We start from the raw sequence: 20148 nt of genomic DNA on the forward strand, positions 1-20148 counted from the left end.
ATATATATATGTATGATGGTTCCCCATTTTGTGACAATGCGGGCTTCTAAACCATTTTTTGCTTGCACAATAGGTTACCGCGCTAATACTGCGTAATGTTTGAAAAAAGCTTATATATATACAGGGGGTTATGTGTCTAGCCTATGCACTTCATTTTCATGTCAGAAGGTCTACTCGGTACCGTTCGATCGGCTCTCATTCGCAGTTGCTCACAGATATTGAAAACCATCTCAAATAATTCTAGCACAGCCTGGCTGAAAAGCGTGGTTACTAACTGCTATCTTTGACGCATCCATTTACCCAGCGGCCACCCGGAAGAAGAAACCCGATGGTGGAAGTGTGAAAATAGGCACAAGACCAATCAATTCCTTGTATATAGCCGACGAAGGATGAAATTTTCACAAGAAAAAAAATATCAGTATCGATCCAACTTTGCGCACCGTTTCCCAATAGAATAAAGGTAGTCTTTACAACATAGGAACTCATTTGCATTAGAGTAAATCTGTACCGCTTTATAATATGTTCACAAGAATAAATTCTGCATGCCAAGAAAGGTACGCCACACACGGCTGTCGAATAAGCCTTGATATTGCATACACCGATTTATATATGGTCAATTTATAATGGGCGAACGATGACGGATGGGCAAAGGTATTGGCATATTTACGAAGAGCGCCCCACACGTCGTGCGTCGCCCACACAAGATTGGCATTCGAAAACGAAAGATGTCCCACGCAGCGGCGTAGATACGCCGAGCTAAGATCTGTCACAACGGTGTTACCCTTTTCCTGCACGATTTCCCTTTGAGCGCTAATTGTGCTTGGCCAACAACGGCAAGACAGCGGAAACTATCACCGCTAACGCGAAATGCTAAATACTTCACAGTGGTTTCGTGTGTGCTTCCATATTCAAACGGAATTGTGTGAAGTATTCGCACCGCATCAGCAAAATCACGCGATCCTTACTAGTTCGCTTAAAGCACTCGACGCCACTGCGTGATAGAATCCTCGAAATAGCGAGCTTCTACAATAATACATGGCGCATAAATCGAACTAGACGTTTCCTGCTTGTTTGAAATCTTCGCGACCTTAACATATATGAAGACGGATCGGTGAAGCAGCATGCTTCCTAACCTAAACTAAAGCAAGTATAAACAAACCCATAAATATAGCATGGAATGTCTTCTCTTATGCCTTAGGTAGTTACAAACGAACACCCGGATGGGACTATTTGCGATCGTATGTAGCCTCCTGATCTGGTTGTAAATTTTGTCGAACTTCGAGCTTTTTGTCAACACGTGTCATCCATTTGAGCGTGAACGATGATTGATGTCGACCTCTCATTGATCATAGATTTCTCAACGGCAGAAACTTCAGAACAATGTTCGTTGTGGCGAAGGCGATTGCGCTTACTAGAAGCAAGTGGAATCAGATTCAATTTGCGGTATTTATCTATGGTACGTAGTCGTTGTATAAGCAATAAATGATGCTCTGATTGATTAAGGATGAGCTTCAGATGGTGTTCCGCTATTCCGCCAAAATACACACAAATACATGCTGAAGTCTATTGACTATACCCAGAATGTCGAATATTTTTCCGATTGCACGGCAGACTACTTTGAACTTATTAATATTAAGTTAGCTTACTAGTAAACTGGTTTCAAATACTTCAATGAAAGGAAATTTTAAGGAAAGCCAGAACGTCTGGGAATGGTCGACATTAAAACACGCAAACCGGAAACGTCTATAAACTCTGTTAGAAGATATAGGCATATAACTAACTACCCATCGGTGGATGAGCAGAGGCTGCGTTATTCCAGCACTTATATCGACCGGGCCATGTTGCCCTAGATAAAAACCATTGTGCGCTGGGCGCAACATCAGGACTTATCGCGACCAAGGTTCAAATACGGGTTCCATCATGACCCTTTACGCGAACATGGCTTACGTTTAATTTACGACAGAGGAGGGCGTTAGCCGAGTTCGCCTGTATGGTTCTTTTTTTCGAAAACTTGGCCTGAACTGTTACTTCTAAAAAGCAAGTTTCGAGATGGTTAACCCTCGCCGTGTCTAGTCTCACCTCAGATGTGTGTTTGAATCGTTAAGAATTGCGAAACACACAAAAATTGTTACAGATGCTACATGGTGACCTAGGTAGTATGCTTACAGCAGTTAGTATTGTGGTTTCATTCAGGCCGTCGCTAGCAGCGCACAAATAGCAGGCATATGGAGGTCACACGTAATTCCGCTTATTATATATTGCACCCTGGTCAACGTGGACTTCAGCTGAGTTCTGCCGATGGCCGCTTCTTTTATTGCGGTAATTTGTGTTTAGTTGCACATCGAATTTTCGGTGAAGACGAAGGAGATAAATCGTACACTCTTGTTGTACATTAACACCGTAATAAATGTATATATATATACATATATATATATATATATATATATGCAAAGGTTTCTTTCGGCAATATGGCAAATATTTGCATGTACCGTTGGGAATACGATTAACATAAGTTCAAAACCCCTGTTTCGAATGGCTAGAAGTGGACGACCCCCATCGTTTTGCATCGAGCCTCGGTCTTGTAAAAAGCGCATTAAGATGCATCAAGAGAAACAGAATTACCGATGTATTTATCGATGGACCGAAACACCTATTGCAGTAATTCGAATGGTCAGGCGGCACAGGCTGTGAAACAGGAAATCTTTAAATATTTTCTAATAAAAAGTTTTAACAGGAAGGAAATGATTTTATGGCCAGTGAATAATCCAAATGCTTTTCGCTTGATTTGGTCTGCTTCGATAGAACTGCTCGCAACCTTTATTTTAGGCCAACACACAAAAGATTTAAGAAAATCTCAAAGCTGTATTCATTGTGTGTCTATATATTCGATCAATCTAGGGATAAACGGAATGTAGAGTTCGATGGTTCTATCTTTAAAAATCTTATGAACTCTCTGTCCATCTGATATTAAAGGTAGTCTTGATTTTGCTGAAAAATACGAATGAACACTCAACGAGACGGGTAACCTTGGCTTTCTTTAGCTTCCCAAAATAAAATCTTCTATATTTTTGTTTATATATATATAGCTCATTCTGAATCATTTAGTTTCTATTTTTGCCTAAAAAATTTCTATCTAATCAACCTGTTTTAATTGAACAAACGCTGCCTTGCGAATGATCGTAGTGTCCGATCGTTTGAAACTTAGACTATAAACCGGCATTATCCATGGGAAAATTGACGACAAGCGGGAAATTTTCAAACTCTTGTTCATCTCACTGTTGTCTGAGTCATATAAAATACGCGTTACCACACAATATATTGTTAAAATCCCACCATCCTAGCAAACATATAATACTAAACCATCCGACAAATCTTCTTCTATTTTTTTTTATAGCGTGATAAAGCCACCGCTGTCTCAGCCGACATCGCTGACACATAGATTTCATTAACTTTAAGTTGCAACATAATTTATTTTCGAGAGTAATAATTCAAGATCGGTTTCATGTATATTCGTGGTAACTAGCCTTCAGGGCGCCCAGTTAACGTAGCAATAGTTACGAGACTTCTGTAAAATCGCAAGTTCACGCGGTATGAACGAGTGACGAAGGATGTGGAAATATCACTCGAACAGCAGCACGAATCTATATCTTTCGATCGTCATAAAAATCTATAACATCCTTATACAGCTATAGCGTATATGGCCAATAGGACAACGATCGACATATTTATATACTCTCTCTATAAATAACTAGTTAGGCGCTAAAAAATGATCATCGATCTCAACAATGGATCTCTGATGCGGCTTCGTAACAGAAAAGTCCGTTTTGGAGATTATGAAATCATTATATTGACATGATCTTCAGTTTGACCTGTTAACGAGATGTCAGTTTGCCTCGTGTATCATGTACGATATATCCAGAATCCACGTTTATGTGTACATTTCATACTGGCATATCGAAACTAAAAAAAAAACAGAATTATAACAATGCCATAAAAGGCACACGTAACAAAAACGTAGCGTACTGACACCATTCGGCGTACAGAATTTGGTGACCAATACAATGCAATCAGTGTCGTTCATCGATACGCTTCGGCCAACCCGTTGACAAGTAAACCATAATTAATAACGATTCCTTTGCTCGCATATTTTTATCAACGCTCCCGCTGGTCTTCGCACGCCCAAATGGCTATCTTTTTAACAAACCATCATGCCCAGCTATCAGCGTCCGGCTCTGCGTAGCTTCTTACGAATAACCACTTAAGCGTATCTAGATCGTCGCTCTCAGCTACGTGAATGGTGGTGCTCCGCAAGCTCCAGCAGTACAAACAATTCATTCAGGCATCACTGGCTTTTACCAGGTTTCACAGAGGCCAGATCCCGATTCTATACTTCGTTCGCTTTTCTTAGTAGCAATCAACGTCTCACTGGCAAAGCAATATCGGAGTTAAAGTTCGAGATCTACTCTCTAGCGCTTCCTTTTACACTGAGTCTTTTTACTCTGTACATATATCATATTGTATTGAACGGATGCCCGGCGCCACGCATCCACTAGCGGCATTGTCACGTATATAAGTATAGTGTACACTGCGAGTAGACGGACAGACTCACATTTTGTACCTGTGAAAATGTGTACAGTCTCGCAACGAGTCATTCTAATGTAATTTGGGTAAATGTATTCGGATTTATCGGCTAGATCAGCATCCCAGCCAGTAATCGTTGATATGCCTCCAACCATCAACGGTAGTGTAGTGCCAACGAACACGATTCCCTTTTCGTAGTTTTTTTGCACCGTTCATTCGTAGATAGACTGCTGCTTACTATTGTCGCACATGGAATGTAACCAGGGCGGCGGGCGGACCAATCCATTAGTCCCTACTGGGTCTCGCGTATTCACTATCGATCAAGGAGCTTCTTTAGGCCTTATCATTCGCTGTTCTTGTTCCTGTTCTCGTTGTTGTTGTTGTTGTTGTTGTTGATCGGAGGGACTGAGCGCCCATTGACAATGGTAGTCCGCTGCTTGCCCTTTCAGGCCATGATGATGATAATGCTACCGTTGTTGCCATTACTGTTAAATGTCGCGTCTGACACGTAACAGCTGACAACTCGAGCGGTGGCTCGATAGGTGATTTGAGAACCAGACATCCACACCCTTTTTATTTACTGGATAGCTAAGGGTAAGAAGATTTTGTTGTGTGATTTTTGTTACCGACGTGTCAGAGCTGCTGCTGCTTCTTGCCGTGTCGATGGAAACCGTACACGTACATAGCCTTAAACGTCACGGTCTAAACAATAATATGTTCGTTATCAAAAGGGATTACTCTATATGGAGAATATTGGCTGGCTATTTTAGACATTGTGATCGTAAACCTCTTTGCACATAAATGGTATACGCTTCCCAAAATCCATCAGATCAGTATATCGGCATGTTGTACGGCAAGCAGAACTTTCCAGACTTAAACTTCGGCTAGTTTTATATCATTACGAAGATTACCTGAAGCACACATATCGTAGCTTGGGGATGAATATCTCAATTTATAAATGTTAGGTTATTTGTTGAAAGCTTGAATTGGTCCTTGGGGTTCGAGCCACCGAAATCAATGATACAGAACAATCGTCGAGTGTTACAATATAGACCAGATAGTCAGCTTTGCTCAATTAAAAATATTATTCTACAAGTATTAATGATTCGCAGATGAATCTTTCTTCCACGAAATTCCTTACTCACCTAATATTCCCGAGGTATGCGCCTTTAGTTAGTTTTATTTAGGCCGTTTTTCATCGACGAAAGTTTATAGGCTCGAGTCATTTAGCTAAGTATCGCAGAAAGAACTTCCTGCGTGAGCTGTGTTATATATACACATACGTAACTGTATGATTACTGAAACCCCACCATCGCCCCAATTTACCATATCAAATTATTAGCAAATTAGAGATCTCGTGGCATTAGTTCTCCGTGGGGTTTCGTCGAGCTTCTAGTCGTAACTTCGCCGAAACCCGAAAACGTAAACATCATCTACACTCGGTAGTAACTGTGTTTTTGTTGCTTGCTGCATGAAAAAGAAGTTTGCGGTGTGATTTACAAGCCAACGGTATGTATTAGTGCCTGTGTCAATTTGCCAAACGCATTGACAGTTTAACAAAAGCGGCAATTCGATTCCAGTTTTTTTGTTTGCTACGGTGTTCTTGGCATCATGCAGTTCCCATAGCTAAGGGGTCTTTCCTTTTCCATGTTAGCCCGCTTGTAGTCGGAATTATACGATAGCGTCACACGTATGCCTTTTCTAGCGTATCGTGTCACCCTCGCCGTGTGTTATAGGACGAGGAACCCAATATTTTGCGTTCGCACGAGAAAAGTTGATTCCGTCGTTTTCGTACTTTACTCCGAGTTCAGTTCTTCCACAGTATCGTCTTCGTATGACTCATGACCAACTAACAGAAGCCGGGGACCGGTCTCTATTCAGACGGAATCGGGCGTATATTTACGTTGTTTGGAAGAAGCACAATGCATAATGTCAGTGATACCAGAACACTGCGTAAGTGGGATATGTGGGCGGGCTCTAAGACCGTTTTTTTTATCGTCTGCCATAATTATGAAGAAGGTCAGCACTGTTCGTCGTTGCGTCAATATAACTGAACAGGTTTTGACCGAACCGATTCCTGAAACGCTGAAGACCTTATACGAAGGAACCCAGATGTTTTAGCTATTGGAACTTCTGACCAATCCAGTAATATAATCTTAATAAAAACAAATCAACTAGGTAGCTCACGACGCTCTTATCGAAGTCAACGCCATCCTGTTAGGAGGGTTCAGCACAGCTGGTAGTCTCAACAGTAGGGAAACTAACGGACCGATGCTATCAGTATAGAGTTGCAGTAGAAAATACGTTCATTGACTCAAGCTTCGAGAAGTCTCTATAAACTATTTTTTTTTTTTATCTATCGACTTTACTAGCAGCACTCGGTGATTTCGTAAAATCAACCTAACTACAGTTGTGTCGTCATGGTATTTTGTCTGGGGTTGACGCTTTTTAGCTGGTACAAAGCGAAACTTCCGTCGTCGTTATTCCATCCACAGTGGCGTAATCTGTCAGCAAATACTAGATTTATTCATCAAATTTATTTGGACGAAATAAATTGGTCTCAATTTTTTCAGCTCCTGAATAGGCCTCTTGTTTTCGTGTCATCTCTCGTAGGTTACCAGCGTTCGAAAAACATATTCATCACTGGCGTTAATAACGCGACGGCACTCTCCATGACAGCATGTCGCTTGTAAACTATGATTAGATAAAAATCGTTACCTAAAATAATAGCGTTTTATATTATTTGAAATAACGAAACACCCATACATTGCTGTACCGAGATGGTATAGGCCCAATCGTTGCCCCCCTCTGTTTCCTCTCTTCGTTACTTATCCTGATCGGTTTGGATCTGATGAGTTAAGACGTACATCATGTCAGAATGGAATTATATCTATTTACTCATTCATTTGTCCTCTGCTGTTGTTAGCAACAGCAACAACAGCAGCAGCAGCAGCAGCCAGCCGTGATATGATTGCTACACAGGATGTATCACTGCTAATTAGCGAGCTTCAGTTGAGAACAAAGTTAAAAACATCTTTTGATAAAATCAAATGCGTACCAGGATCAGTCTAAGGCTGCGTCGCATTAGTTTGTTGACAATCAGTGACGGCAGTAAAAAAGTCGAAAAGAACGACAGAAAGAATTGCTTCGAAAAATGTCGACTATTTGAAAGTGCTTTATGAATGAGGTGTCAGAGAAAAATCTAATCCAAATTACCACATAATTTGTTACATTATGCACGGAAAATTACTAAACAATGTTTCAGCAACAGTTGATCAGTGTACGCTTACAGCTGTTGCTTTCACGAGAGCAATGGGGAGTAGTGGAAGCAGCTGGTACTCCTGGAGGATACGAAAGCATGTCTGAATGATTAACGTTATAGTATTTGTGCATACGTAATAGATTCAAATTTGTTCTCACGGGGGTACACAGTGCTACGTTGCATTTCAATATTCGTGATCGTTTGTGAGCTGGAACTTACGAGTCTCTCTGGAACATCAAATAAGTTAAAAATAGAGTAGCGTCTACAAAAACGTTTTTGCGTTCGTCACACTTATTGGCTTCTTTTCTATTTTTCTTGATGATCTATATTCATAGCCTGTTCGATTACATACCGTATTTACGTTACTCTAAGTTTCCAATGCTCTGCCTGCATCTGAGAAGCTGTCCTCCAGTATAGAATAAGCTGTCAAGTCCAATTGAGTGCATGTATATTTATGTAATAGAAAATCACAATCTTTTTGCCTACACGCTTGAAATAAATCTGAATTCTACATTATTTATCACTGTTTTACTTTTTTTTTTTTTCTCTTTTTCATTGCAATAACCCGCTGCCGCTAGGATCACGTTCGAGCTTCTATTCTGTAGGTCAATTGTTTTCGATTCAAAATTGATCTTTTCACTACCGTCAGCGGCGATCCATCGGTTATGGGCTCAACGGTCCCTGGTGTTTTCTGCTATGTAATTTTATTGTGGTTTTTGCGTTCATGTCATGTACACATATATGCGTACGTATGTTATACGTTTGCGTCCCGGTAATGGCGTCCTCAATGTGCGGTCTTTCGTCTTTTAACGAAAGAAGAACGTCTGAATATATTCTTCACATAGATGATGCAACACTGTATTTTCTTAAGCTATTCGCTAGTGAACTATTCGTGTTGACGTAATAGTCAGAAATTCGTTTCTGGAACCATCGCTGTTATCTATGTAGATAATAACCGTATGATCGTTTGTTACATCTTATAGGGTTAGTACCCATATACCCCTCCCGGCCTTGAATATCTGCACAGTGAGAATACACGACAAAGTATATACGAGTGGAAGCAATACCTGATATGACCCATTTTTCTCTCTCGCAAACTGCCTCTTGCTCTAATCGTCATTATGGATCCATTCCTAAATATTGCTAGTAGAAATAAAGTTTCTATATATATATATTATTTTACAATTACCTGAACTCGGTCTTGAGGGTAACCTGTTGCACATCGAGTGGTTTGCCCTGCGTTCGATACCGTAACAATGGCACGCAGTTCGTGTGTGCATCCACTTCCTGAACACTGCGTTGGTGACAACTTTCCAATGAGTTGTCAGCCAAGTAAATCGCAAGCTTTACTTGACACAAGTTTGTGTAGCAAATAACCGAGTGTTCCTGGTGCTTGTGGAACGCAGAGTGCGTCGTAATCGTGCATTTTATGGCGTCGTTAACTTTGACCCGCGTCCTGGGAACTCTTGACCCTAAATAGGTATCGAAATATTTCAAAGATGCGAGAAAAAGTTTGTATCAAGTGCTATCGCATCAAGTTTAGACCTAACTATTCCTGTTTTACCTACAACTGAAGACCTAGCCATCCGAAGCATCAGGTTAGCAACGTTTTGCATATATTCATTTTGGATCGTTTACAGTTGCCTCTAGCGCGTATTGATCTAATCCCAAAACTGGTAGGAATAATTGATGACAGCTCGAAATATTAATAATCTGTCTGATGCTTTGCGGCAATAAACATGTGAATCCTCTGATAAAGGTCTTTGCGAAGATTTACTCTTCTACTAGGGCTGTTCCAGTCACCTCCGATGACGCCATTTTGCCATTAGAAAGCGTATCATCATTGATTATTATTGACTGAATTAATAACGGACAATAATTTAAATCAAACACGAATCTGACCCTGTTATTACCTAAAAACAAACCCTACCGTTGCCAATTGGCAGATAATGAGGTAAGAAATAATGTATCTTACCTGCATCATGCCCCCCCCCCCCCCCCCCGGCTCTCTTGCAGACACAACGACTCGTCATGGACTTCGCCAGTAATTTTCATAGAACCTTCCCACCGTATACGTCAAATAACATACCACTCCTTACCGTTTTTTGCGTCATTAGATGTACGCGCACAGAAATCTCTAGTTCAAAACTAAATGTTGCTTGCAAATAGTAAATGATATAGAAACTTTAGTTCTGATTTATCGTCGATCCTGTCGCCCACCAACAAAAAAAAAGATGGACCCAATCACGTGCATACGTGAACTTGTATTGTATGGTTCAGTCGCGTTTAGTCGTAACGGATCCATCTCCAATGCACGCATTTGTTTGTAGCACACTTTCAGTCCTTCGTTATAGCGATCACCAGAAACACGAACTAGCAGACTATGTCGCCATGCACTAATATCACCTCACGTGTTGTTAATATAAATAGTGGTACTCGTCGGTACCATGTCCCTCCTGGGAATACGTTTAAATAGAAGAAATTCTGTAAGAACACCCGTCAACTCGAGTTCCCTCCGAAAGTTGCGGAAAGCTAGCGCTGTTACTGTTATTATTTTCGTTATTATTACTATCGCTCAAATGAAACTTTTTCGAGACCCCGCATTGCAAAAAAAAGCAAAGGGCGACCATTGCCAATTATGGCACTGAGTACGTCCCCACTAGCATAAGCGGAGTATTGCCCCATAGAACTACGACAAAAACAACGGCTTGTATACAAATAAAGTAGTATAGTGGCGTGGGAATAATCATGTTCTCATTGCCCCTTTTTTTCTCCTTTCCGAAGAGGGCAATTAAACTATGGATGAATTTTGTATCTGTAGATGTGCTGAGAAACCGCGTAAACATGGCTGTGGTATGCGTAGTTATCTAGACCCATTTCTGATTCGCACCGAGTAACAGTTGACACTTTTGGGCTTCCGAATCGGTACTCGGATTTTTTTCGTACTATATAATTTCTTCTTAATGTTATACATATGCATAATTGTTGAGATTCTCTTGTGATATGGCATTTTGTACAATTTTAGATTATGTTCATTGTTTATGATACGTATTTGGCGATAGACTACATCCTTGCTGGACGTGTATTATTCGGTTGTGATTGTGTTGGATAACACCGCTCACTTTGGTAATAAAGATAACATGTGCTTTATCGTGTTAGTTTGATAACCTGGCATTATTTCGAATTTCTAAGTTTCAGGAGGCAAATAACGAACATAAAGTTAAGTCGCATCAAGCATACGGAAATGACCCTAGAATTGTTCGCCTTAGATATATGGAAAAGTATAGATAATGGAGAAAGATTTTTATCGAGGAACCTTTTGGGCTTGGGCATTTTGTTCATAAGTCATAAATGGCAGTGAGATCAAAAGTGTCGGTCATTTTTTTCATGATCGTTAATTAGATTGCTTCTATGGTAGTAACAAAAATTTACTGTCAGAAAGGCACAATCTATGACAAACAAGGTGCGGTGTATAGCATGAATAATGTACGAGATCGTCGCAGACGTCTGCTACGACGCGGTTCGTACGCGGACATTTCGAATTTTTCGTGGGCGTCGAAGCTTCGACGCTCATACCTTGACGTTCGTCATAGTGGAATATCTTGCTTATAGAATTTTATTACCTAAAGTAGTTTCGTCGCCAAAACTTCATTGAACGTTCCCTTGGAGTCTTTAAAATGCTACTTAATTGCGTCAAGCGGACAACCGTTCCATCCCACTTCGGTTACGATGTTCCTATGCGCAGTCCACTCAGACGCCAAGAATACGGTTTTACATGTGAGCCTTAGTTGTAGAATTGATTCGTCACCATGTTCGTTTTTTGGATCTTTGAAACACATGTGTAAATAATACAACAGCTTAAATTTGTACCTCTATGTAGACTGCCTATAGTTTCGACAAGTGACAACAAGAAGGTTAATGGCAACCTTTGTAGTAGTGCCAATTGAATGCAACATACCTGGTTGTTGATATGAATCATACCAATACATTATAACATTCATCCATTCAACACCAAAATCGCATACTTTACGACAAGCGTCAACTTTATAGTAAATTCAACTATTATCGGGTGTCTCGCATCACTTGGCTTCCATACGTCTTACTTAGTTGAAACCTTCACTGATCATCATTGGAGGTCACCATAGTGGCTGACAAACGACCGAATCACTGTTTCTACATATAGTAGCCAGGACGAGGATGAAGCAGAACTAGAATACAGTTAAAGGATTTTCTATTTTTCATATTCTATATCTCGTTTCTATCTATGGCAGCGTAAGGAAACGCTCCTAAGCAGCTACAAGGGCAGCAAAAAGTTAACCATTAAGTCTATTGTGTTTAATATTAGTCCTAACACAATTATAAATGCTCATAGGTGCAAAGAATAGTGCGTTGGCAGTTATGTAAGGGTTTCTATAATGGCTGCTGTGGTGGCGGGGCTTTGGAAATACGCGACGAGACTCTAAGCGGTGGGCGGCAAAATAGGGGCATTTGATATCTAGCTGCTTCTACATTGCGCTTCTATGCGATTTTATTACATCGTCATCGTTGCCACCATGGACCTACAATACGACTATGGTACAAATCACAATAATACAATGGGGCACAATACTGCTGTGACCGAGTTTGAGCCAATACCTGCTACTGCTTTATGGACGCTGAGTCCTAAAGTGTTTTGTTTGCAGAAAGCATACGTTTCTGTTGTTGAAAGGTTAACTTCTATAGAGAACACTGACCGCTTGTTGTACATCGGAAGGCGAAACAAACGGCTTTCGTAGTGTACAGATAGCAACATTGTACGTATGTGCAGTGTACATATTGTACACATACACTGGGCGATTGCTGCACTTCCACTTGTAATCTAACATATTGGGCTTAACCTTTGTTGCTACGTAAAATTTACTCGAAGTAAATTGCAGATAAGAGATTGAACAGATGACCCTTTGATTCAGAACTTCGATGGACGACTTGGTTGTGCTAAATGTATAGGAACTGCTAGATGATGGAGACTATTTTTAACTTATCGTGAAATATTCTAACTGTTATGTTACTTAGTTACAATGATACTTAGTGCACCCATTGAGAAGGGAATATTTTTGGGTCAAGTGTGCAAACTCTAGTGAGTTGTATATCATTTGCATATGGAAATTACCTCCCTACCATACCTAAATAAGATGGCTAGCTTTCTGTTCATTCTAGCTAGCTAGCTAGCTAGTATTCGATTGTAGTGAAAACGTCCTGCAAGCGAAATTTATCTACTTTATCGTTACTATTTAAATGTATAGTTATCAACACCATTTTTCTTTGAGCAGAAACATTACACGAGGTAAAAATAGTATAAATTATAGAAATATGGAATAAGACATAAAAGTCAGTGTCTAGGTGGCACAGTTGTACAAAGATTCGTCGAGACATACGCATCTATTCATATGTAGATGTTAATTGCGACGCAAGACGCTCGCTATTTTCGACCGAGTCGTTTTTAGTTCAGTGGCTATTGTTAATCTTCCCGTTCACGTCTTCCACTAGGCCGATTTAGAAGATCGATGCGGACTCCTGTCATTTTTCCTTTTCGATTTTCTTCTAAACAAGAAATGGACTAAGTAGAAAAGGAATCGTCGTACATAACTTACGGTAACTGAAAATGCGATTCGAAATGGCGTACGTTGATGATACCTCGGCCCTGATTTAACACCAATAACAACGATACCTCGTTTGCCTACTGCGTGCCGCCGATAAGTTGTACTTCTTCAGTTATTTGGCTATCGCCATTTCAAAACATCATTTCATCCTCCCCCCCCCCCCCCCTTCACAGTCTGTTATTTTATGGTGCGTAGATGTTTTCCAATTATTGCCACTCCCAGCGAGTGACTAGTGAGTTGGCTACCAATACAAGCAGTCAGTTTATGAATCGGCCTTTGATCGCTTTCCTGTCGTCTACCGTCCCCGGCGTCCATATTATTATACATCTGGACACGTCTCTTGCTTCCTTAATCCTTCTTTTCCCCTCCCCCCTAAGAAAAAATATTGTTATTATCAGCTACTTGTTTTTTCACAACGCAACTCCTTTCCTAACCATCCTACCGCTACTCCCCTTCAAGCGTTTCTATAGATTGGTGCGCCGGTTCTAACTTCTATTAGTATTTTCTTTTCTTCAAGACTATATATATATATGTGTGCAATCAACGAAAGAATGAACGATGAGGCCAACAAGGCGTATTTTGTTACCTGGCACGCGTGAAAATTGCTATATGATTGATGCATTTTGTCGATTTACGCCAAGACAGAGAAAGGATACTGGAGGGAACAGCGACGATGGGGGGCCGTTAGCGTTGTTTTCGTGCGACAGTTCTGTCTAGCTCTGCTTGGCCTCGCCAGGGAGATGACTCCCGGTCAGCCCTACTGCAATATATGAGTAGTTTTGTAATGCCTGAATGTGTTTGGCTCGGCTTTGTATTCGACGCCTGCTTGCTACAATGGAACTTGTCCTTATTCTCAGATCACTGTGCCTATTGTGTCCCATACGTGTATTTTATCGAAGCGTGAGTCCACTTACGTTTGATTGCACGTACGATCGCTATTGATTTACGTGCACGTGTTGTATATGTGCTTAGATTTTAAGTAGAAGCGAGAGTGAAATCGAGCAATGGCAAAGATGTGTCTATAGGTGTGCCATTATCGTTGCTAACGCTATTCTCGTCTATTATACCGCCGTTTAGTCCCATCGTAAAATCTAGCTATGCAGTAGAAAGTATCGATTTTTGGAAACATACAACATTTAATGCGCTATATTCTGAATTGGAAAAAAAATTGTGTGTCATTAGTTACCTTTTACCTTGGTAGGTTTATTATTGAGTCGTCTGCAAATGATAGCGAGTTCATCTTCCGCACTACGTAGGATAGGGTCGGGTATATCTTGTTCGTGGTATCTTGCCATCATAGTGAAACGACTGTGTTCTGGGCCCATTAGTTGGGCCAGCTTATTTAGACGAGCCTCTTTTAGGTCTGAAATTTAAAACATCGTTTACACAATCATATGTAGGCAGCGTACTGTATAAAGGCCTTGATATCAAACGTCGTTTCTTTGCTCTAGTTGACTCATCATACCTCGGCCCTAAGCGTAAAACGAAAAGAATAAACGGATACGGTGATTGGCAATCTTTATACGCAACTTTACAAATGGCAAGCGTATTCATCTTAGTTAAAATTAAAACCTACATTATTACCTTGCTTCTAGAAAATGCGTGCGACGCCGTGGCCATGGGCAACAGGTTTTGTTGTCTAATAATAATAATCACAGGATTTTTTCAAGGAACTAGCCGGACTGGTTGTCAGGACAAAGCAACATTTTGTTAGAGCTAAGAACCTAAACATACGTTTGGTACACAAGAAATATCATACATATATTTTTCTTAAAATTCCTTTGAGTTTTCTCAGAACGCTCATCCATAAAATGTGTGTGGGTTTCGTATGTAAGTCTTGCGTAATTATATGAAACGGCATCAACGAAACGCGGCCCTTGCGGTTGAGGACGCCAAAAAAAATATTACGATTCTGAAATTCATACAGTTTACGACCAATTGAATGAAAATTAAAACGTTTTCATTCGGAGCAGTGACACAAAATAGACGATTTTCAATTGATGGATGCCTACGCTTAGGTCGCCGCGCCCGACCACTGCGACCCTGCAATACCAAATGAAATGGCATCATCTGCAGCTTTGTACTAGTGGTAACAATTACCATATTCTCGTACAATTACGGGTATCGATTTACTATATAGTATACCATTTTGTCAACTTAGCACCTGGCAGCGTTTTGTTTTGCTGATTAATTATATCGGTCACTGCTGCCCTTTGCTCATATATACTAACGATTATTATCAACGAGTATTGTTTTCTATAAATGCCTATTTTTATGCCACTAGGTAAAATTGTCTGTTAGCAAATAGCTATTTCTATAATCGGCGATGCCATCTCACACTACGCAGACGTATGGACCAAAGGGGGTCTATTTTTCTATAACACCGTGCTGAACGATATTGAGCAGATCGACGGTAAACTTCTATAAAGCATTCGTCACTGCGTCTAGACGTAAACTGTTGTTTTCGGGAGATCTGACCGATCGTGTAATCCCGCTAACGTGTGGATTAGCACAGATTCACATGTCCAGATATTTTCTATTCTAGACTTCTTGCCATACTTGAAAAAAAATATGGTTTAACTATGTGTGTCTGTTTGTTTAGTTGATTAGTTTGAGCAGATCCTCAATGTCTCAGGTAATTTATGCTAGATAGATGTGACGGTTGGTAGCCGCGTCTCCACCCCTCTTGCGTGCATTAGTCAACGCATTAGTCCAGATTTCAATACTTCCGTAGTAGTATTTAGAACGACACCAAAATATACACAAAATAATTAGAAAATGAACTTTAAACGTTTTCCTAAAGCAAATATTCATCAGATAGAGTACACCTGTTGTGTCCTTGACCCAGCTATTTAACCCACTTTAAGCAAACGAATTCACTCTTACTGTTTCACTATATTTTTCCAGGCATGACATCCCGTACGGTCTAAGTATACGCACCCATCGAAGCCAGTTGGCCACTACCACGGACTCCGGTCCGGCAAGAAGCAGACACGATGAGGCATTTTCCGCCAACCTCGCTTCCTCTACGGGCCTTTATTCTTTGTTCTACCCTTCTAGTATTAACTGGCGTAGAAGCCCAGACAACTCCAGATCAGCCCGAAGGTAGGCCTAAATATCAGCGCGCACTAACCGATCTAGTCCCGGCAAATCTCATCACCGTCTTGGACAAATATCACCGTCCGATCACCAATAATTATGTGCCCGAGCCTACCAAGCAGAAATTAACGAAGGCTGAGATTTTAGCTCGCTTTACTACTCAGCGAACTACATCAAGCACGACTACGACAACAAGTACGACAACAACGACGACAACCACCCGCAAGCCATCAACATTTATCACTTCATTCCCTGGCGGGACCTCACAGTCTGTCGAGAGCGGCACCGACCCTCCGTTCCGAATCCTGTTCATCCAGAGCACAACACCATCGCCACTGCCTGGCAGCGGCCAGACGGAATTGACCACACCTGCGTTCTTCAGCCATATTGTTACGCAAACGACAAAAACCGTAACGGTCATTGAGGATGGCCAGGAGCAGACGGAAACTGTCGGTTCGTCATCGTCAATTGGTACAAGCGAATCCAGCGCCGCAGCCCAATCGGCCAGCACAAATCCGGTCAGCTTTAACCCGGTTTTCATCTACAGAAATCATCGTTTTACCAGCGATGCGCCCAATCCGGTTGTGAACGTTGTAAGCACAGTAGTAACGAGCGACAGCGAAGTGGCAAAGAAACAGACGGCTCCAGTTATACACTCGCAGGCTGAAAACGCTACGATGCAGGTGCCTTTAGCTAGAAGTACGGTTCGCCCGAGAAGGAAGGTGATCAAGATCAGGAATCGTAAAGTGAAGAACGAGGGATATCAAGTAAAAGACGATAAGGTAACAATATCCACTGTTCCCAAAGAGGAAGAGACCACCGAAGCTCCCAGATCGGCCGATAATGACGAAGAGATCAAGGAACTTACAACAGTCAAGGAGATAAAGCCCCAGCCACTCGAAACAGAGAGGCCTATAGGACTCAATCGACGGCTAAGTATGATGCGATGAAATGCAATCCGAATGGGTCGATTGAAAGACGTGTATTAAACTCCATCACAAATAGCTTCGCTTTTTTTACAATGTTGTCTGCCTCTAGATAACAACCTTTTTAAACTGTGTTTTATGATGCCTTGCTTTCTAGCGACGACTTCGATTATGTAGATTATGAAAACCTCTGAAAAGCGACTCTCACCCTAGAATAGAAAAGATGTCCGAGTCAGTAATATTATTGTTTATTTGTTGTATTTTCCAGACCCTCCGCCACGAGCAAAGCCGACTGCGCGACCTACTGCAACGACGAGAACATCGACCACCACGCCTCGGACGGAGGCTGAAATCTCGCCCGCAAAAACTCGCCGCCCTGGTACCGTGAGGCGTCCCGCCGTTGACGTAAAGAATGCCAACAAAATTTCGACGAAAGAATCGGAGAAATTGACAATTACTACTCAAGCATCAACAACAGCTCCGAAGTTAACTCTTCGTCCACTGTTCCGCACCCGAGTTGTTGTGACGCCAACGAAAGCGCCTTCTACGGTCAGCCCTGCTCAGGTGTCCCCTTCGGGTACGCCCACCGTGCCATTCTTCGAGGCCACAAAAGCTCCAACAATTCGTCGACTGTCTCATAGCACAACAACTCGTTCATCCATTACCGCATCCAAAGCGGCATCGACCGCTACAGGGACAATCCTTCCCTCTGACACACCTACAACCCTACCGCAGCCCTTGACATCAAGGGAAGAAGCGTTTGCCAAAGGCATTTCTCCACGCCTCTCTTCACGCAGAGTCGTTACGCGAGTTGGAACAGCTCGATTAGCTAGCACGTTCACGTCCACTACTCCAATTCCAGAAACACCCACTATAGCGCCTCTTTTGATAACTAGCAGTCCTTTGAAACCAATTGGCAGCGCCACTACAACCGAAGCGAAATCCAAAGCCCGGAGGGTCGTCAAACGCAAGAGGAAACCAACACCTCCTCCAGCGGCCCCAACTTTACCCCGTCCAACAGTGACTCCCGTATCGATCGTCTACTTCCAGACGACAACAGCGACTACGTCTGCACCGGTCTCAGTTACTTCTGACGCAAATCGCCGTACGATTAAACGCCGCCGTAAGAAACCACTAAGCCCTGCAGGTGTCGTGTCCACGCAACCGTTGCCGGTTCCCCTAACGCCAACTGAGCCGTCGACGTTCAGCGCTCCCGTAGCTGTTACCGGTTTTAGGCCAATTACAACCTCATCTGATGGCATCGGCTTTTTTGGGTCATCATCGCCAAACGCTCATCATCTCGAAGACCTTCCAAAAAGCGACGAGATTTCCCAGGTTATTAACCTCCCAGGAGGACGTTTTTCCTCCTATCAGACTCGGTACACGTCTCAGATACGCCAGCACGTTGCAGACTCTCCGACGTTTGTCCCCGAGAGGAATTTTGCACCTTTTTCATCCATAAGCTCGTTTTCGTCTCAACTACCGCCCCATCAACGTGGCATTCGTTCAGGGCCATCGTTCGGTTCCGCGAGCGTAGATTATTACAGCGGTGCGCCCGCAATTGGAGACCATGCAAGCTATCAGGACCTCCAAAGCTTGCTGGTGGCCGAAAATAATCGTTTCCTCAACCAGCAACGAAACTCAGCCCGCTATCAAGATTTTCGAGTTCCGCTCAATTACTAAATCCCATTAGTAGCCGTATTTCAAGCCATATACACAGACAACCAAGAGAAAAACCCGACAATTGTTGCAAGACACAACGAGTTGGCATTGATCATCGAAGGTAACAATCATTTTAGCGAATTGGACCACGTTATCGATAATGATTCATTCTACACGTAGTACCATTGGGAGGCTGCACTTAAGGAGGTCAGGAGAATGAAAGCAATGACAGCTAGCGAACCAGCTCTATCCTATATCTAAAGCTAGAGAACGTTCACATCGCGCATGAGACTCACCTAAAAAGCACGCAGATACTGCCTGTCATGCAGGACGTATGCTGCCTATAAAATGAAATCGTTTACAGATATCAAGCGTACTACCGCTGTTGTTGCTGTTTGATTATTGAAATTAACGATTCGAACGATGTAAAACTGAATTGGGAACGATTTTATTTATACACGCGAAATAATAGCATCAGCATGTGCCATCTGTTCATATCCTGCATATCCATTCCGTGACGATTTGGTAAACAAGGCTACATCAAATGTGGCTACGCCAAATTTGTCAACCCTTCCAGTTCTTACAACTCTCATTGTACATAGCCATCAAATGCTGGAACTGTTCATTAGTGGGCCGGGCGGGGCAAAAAACGATATTGTGTATTTAGGTTGAAACATGGGTTTCTTCTTTTGCTTGCTCTGACGATTAACGAACCTAAAATGAGGCTAACCTCTGTAATTATTTAAACCCGTGCGCGACGACTGACTGTTTCGAAAAATTACGTGGGCACGCTAGTTAAGGCCAGAACGTAGTAGTAGTAGTAGTAGATGATATACTGATGGGCCAGTTAAGCAATAACAGCTCGCCAGACGCAGTCGTCATATGGCCTACTTGAAGCAAATAAATAACGGTAAAACAATTATATATTAATCAACAAAGGCGTTTTTAACTGAAGCAAAGCAATAGCTGAAAGTAGTTT

General features: G+C 41.8%; 1 protein-coding gene across 6 annotated transcripts in view; it reads left to right on the top strand.

Annotated features, from left to right (window-relative positions):
- Positions 1-20107, top strand: part of LOC111249471 (uncharacterized) — a 71411-nt gene extending 51304 nt beyond the window's left edge. For 4 of the 6 annotated variants that reach the window (XM_022803389.2, XM_022803371.2, XM_022803379.2 and 1 more), the window contains exons 2-3: positions 16390-17517; positions 17776-20107. In XM_022803389.2, the coding sequence (XP_022659124.1) occupies positions 16479-17517; positions 17776-19190 (2454 nt within the window). In that variant the 5' untranslated portion in view covers positions 16390-16478 and the 3' untranslated portion in view covers positions 19191-20107. Of the gene's footprint in view, positions 1-9230; positions 9442-14104; positions 14383-16389; positions 17518-17775 lie in introns of those variants that run through there. The other 2 variants (XM_086984931.1, XM_086984942.1) reach the window with 2 other exon arrangements.
- Positions 20108-20148: the final 41 nt, after the last annotated feature.

The sequence above is a fragment of the Varroa destructor genome, unplaced genomic scaffold, assembly GCF_002443255.2.
Source record: "Varroa destructor unplaced genomic scaffold, Vdes_3.0 BEIS01000001.1, whole genome shotgun sequence".
NCBI classification, from domain to species: Eukaryota; Metazoa; Arthropoda; class Arachnida; order Mesostigmata; family Varroidae; genus Varroa; species Varroa destructor.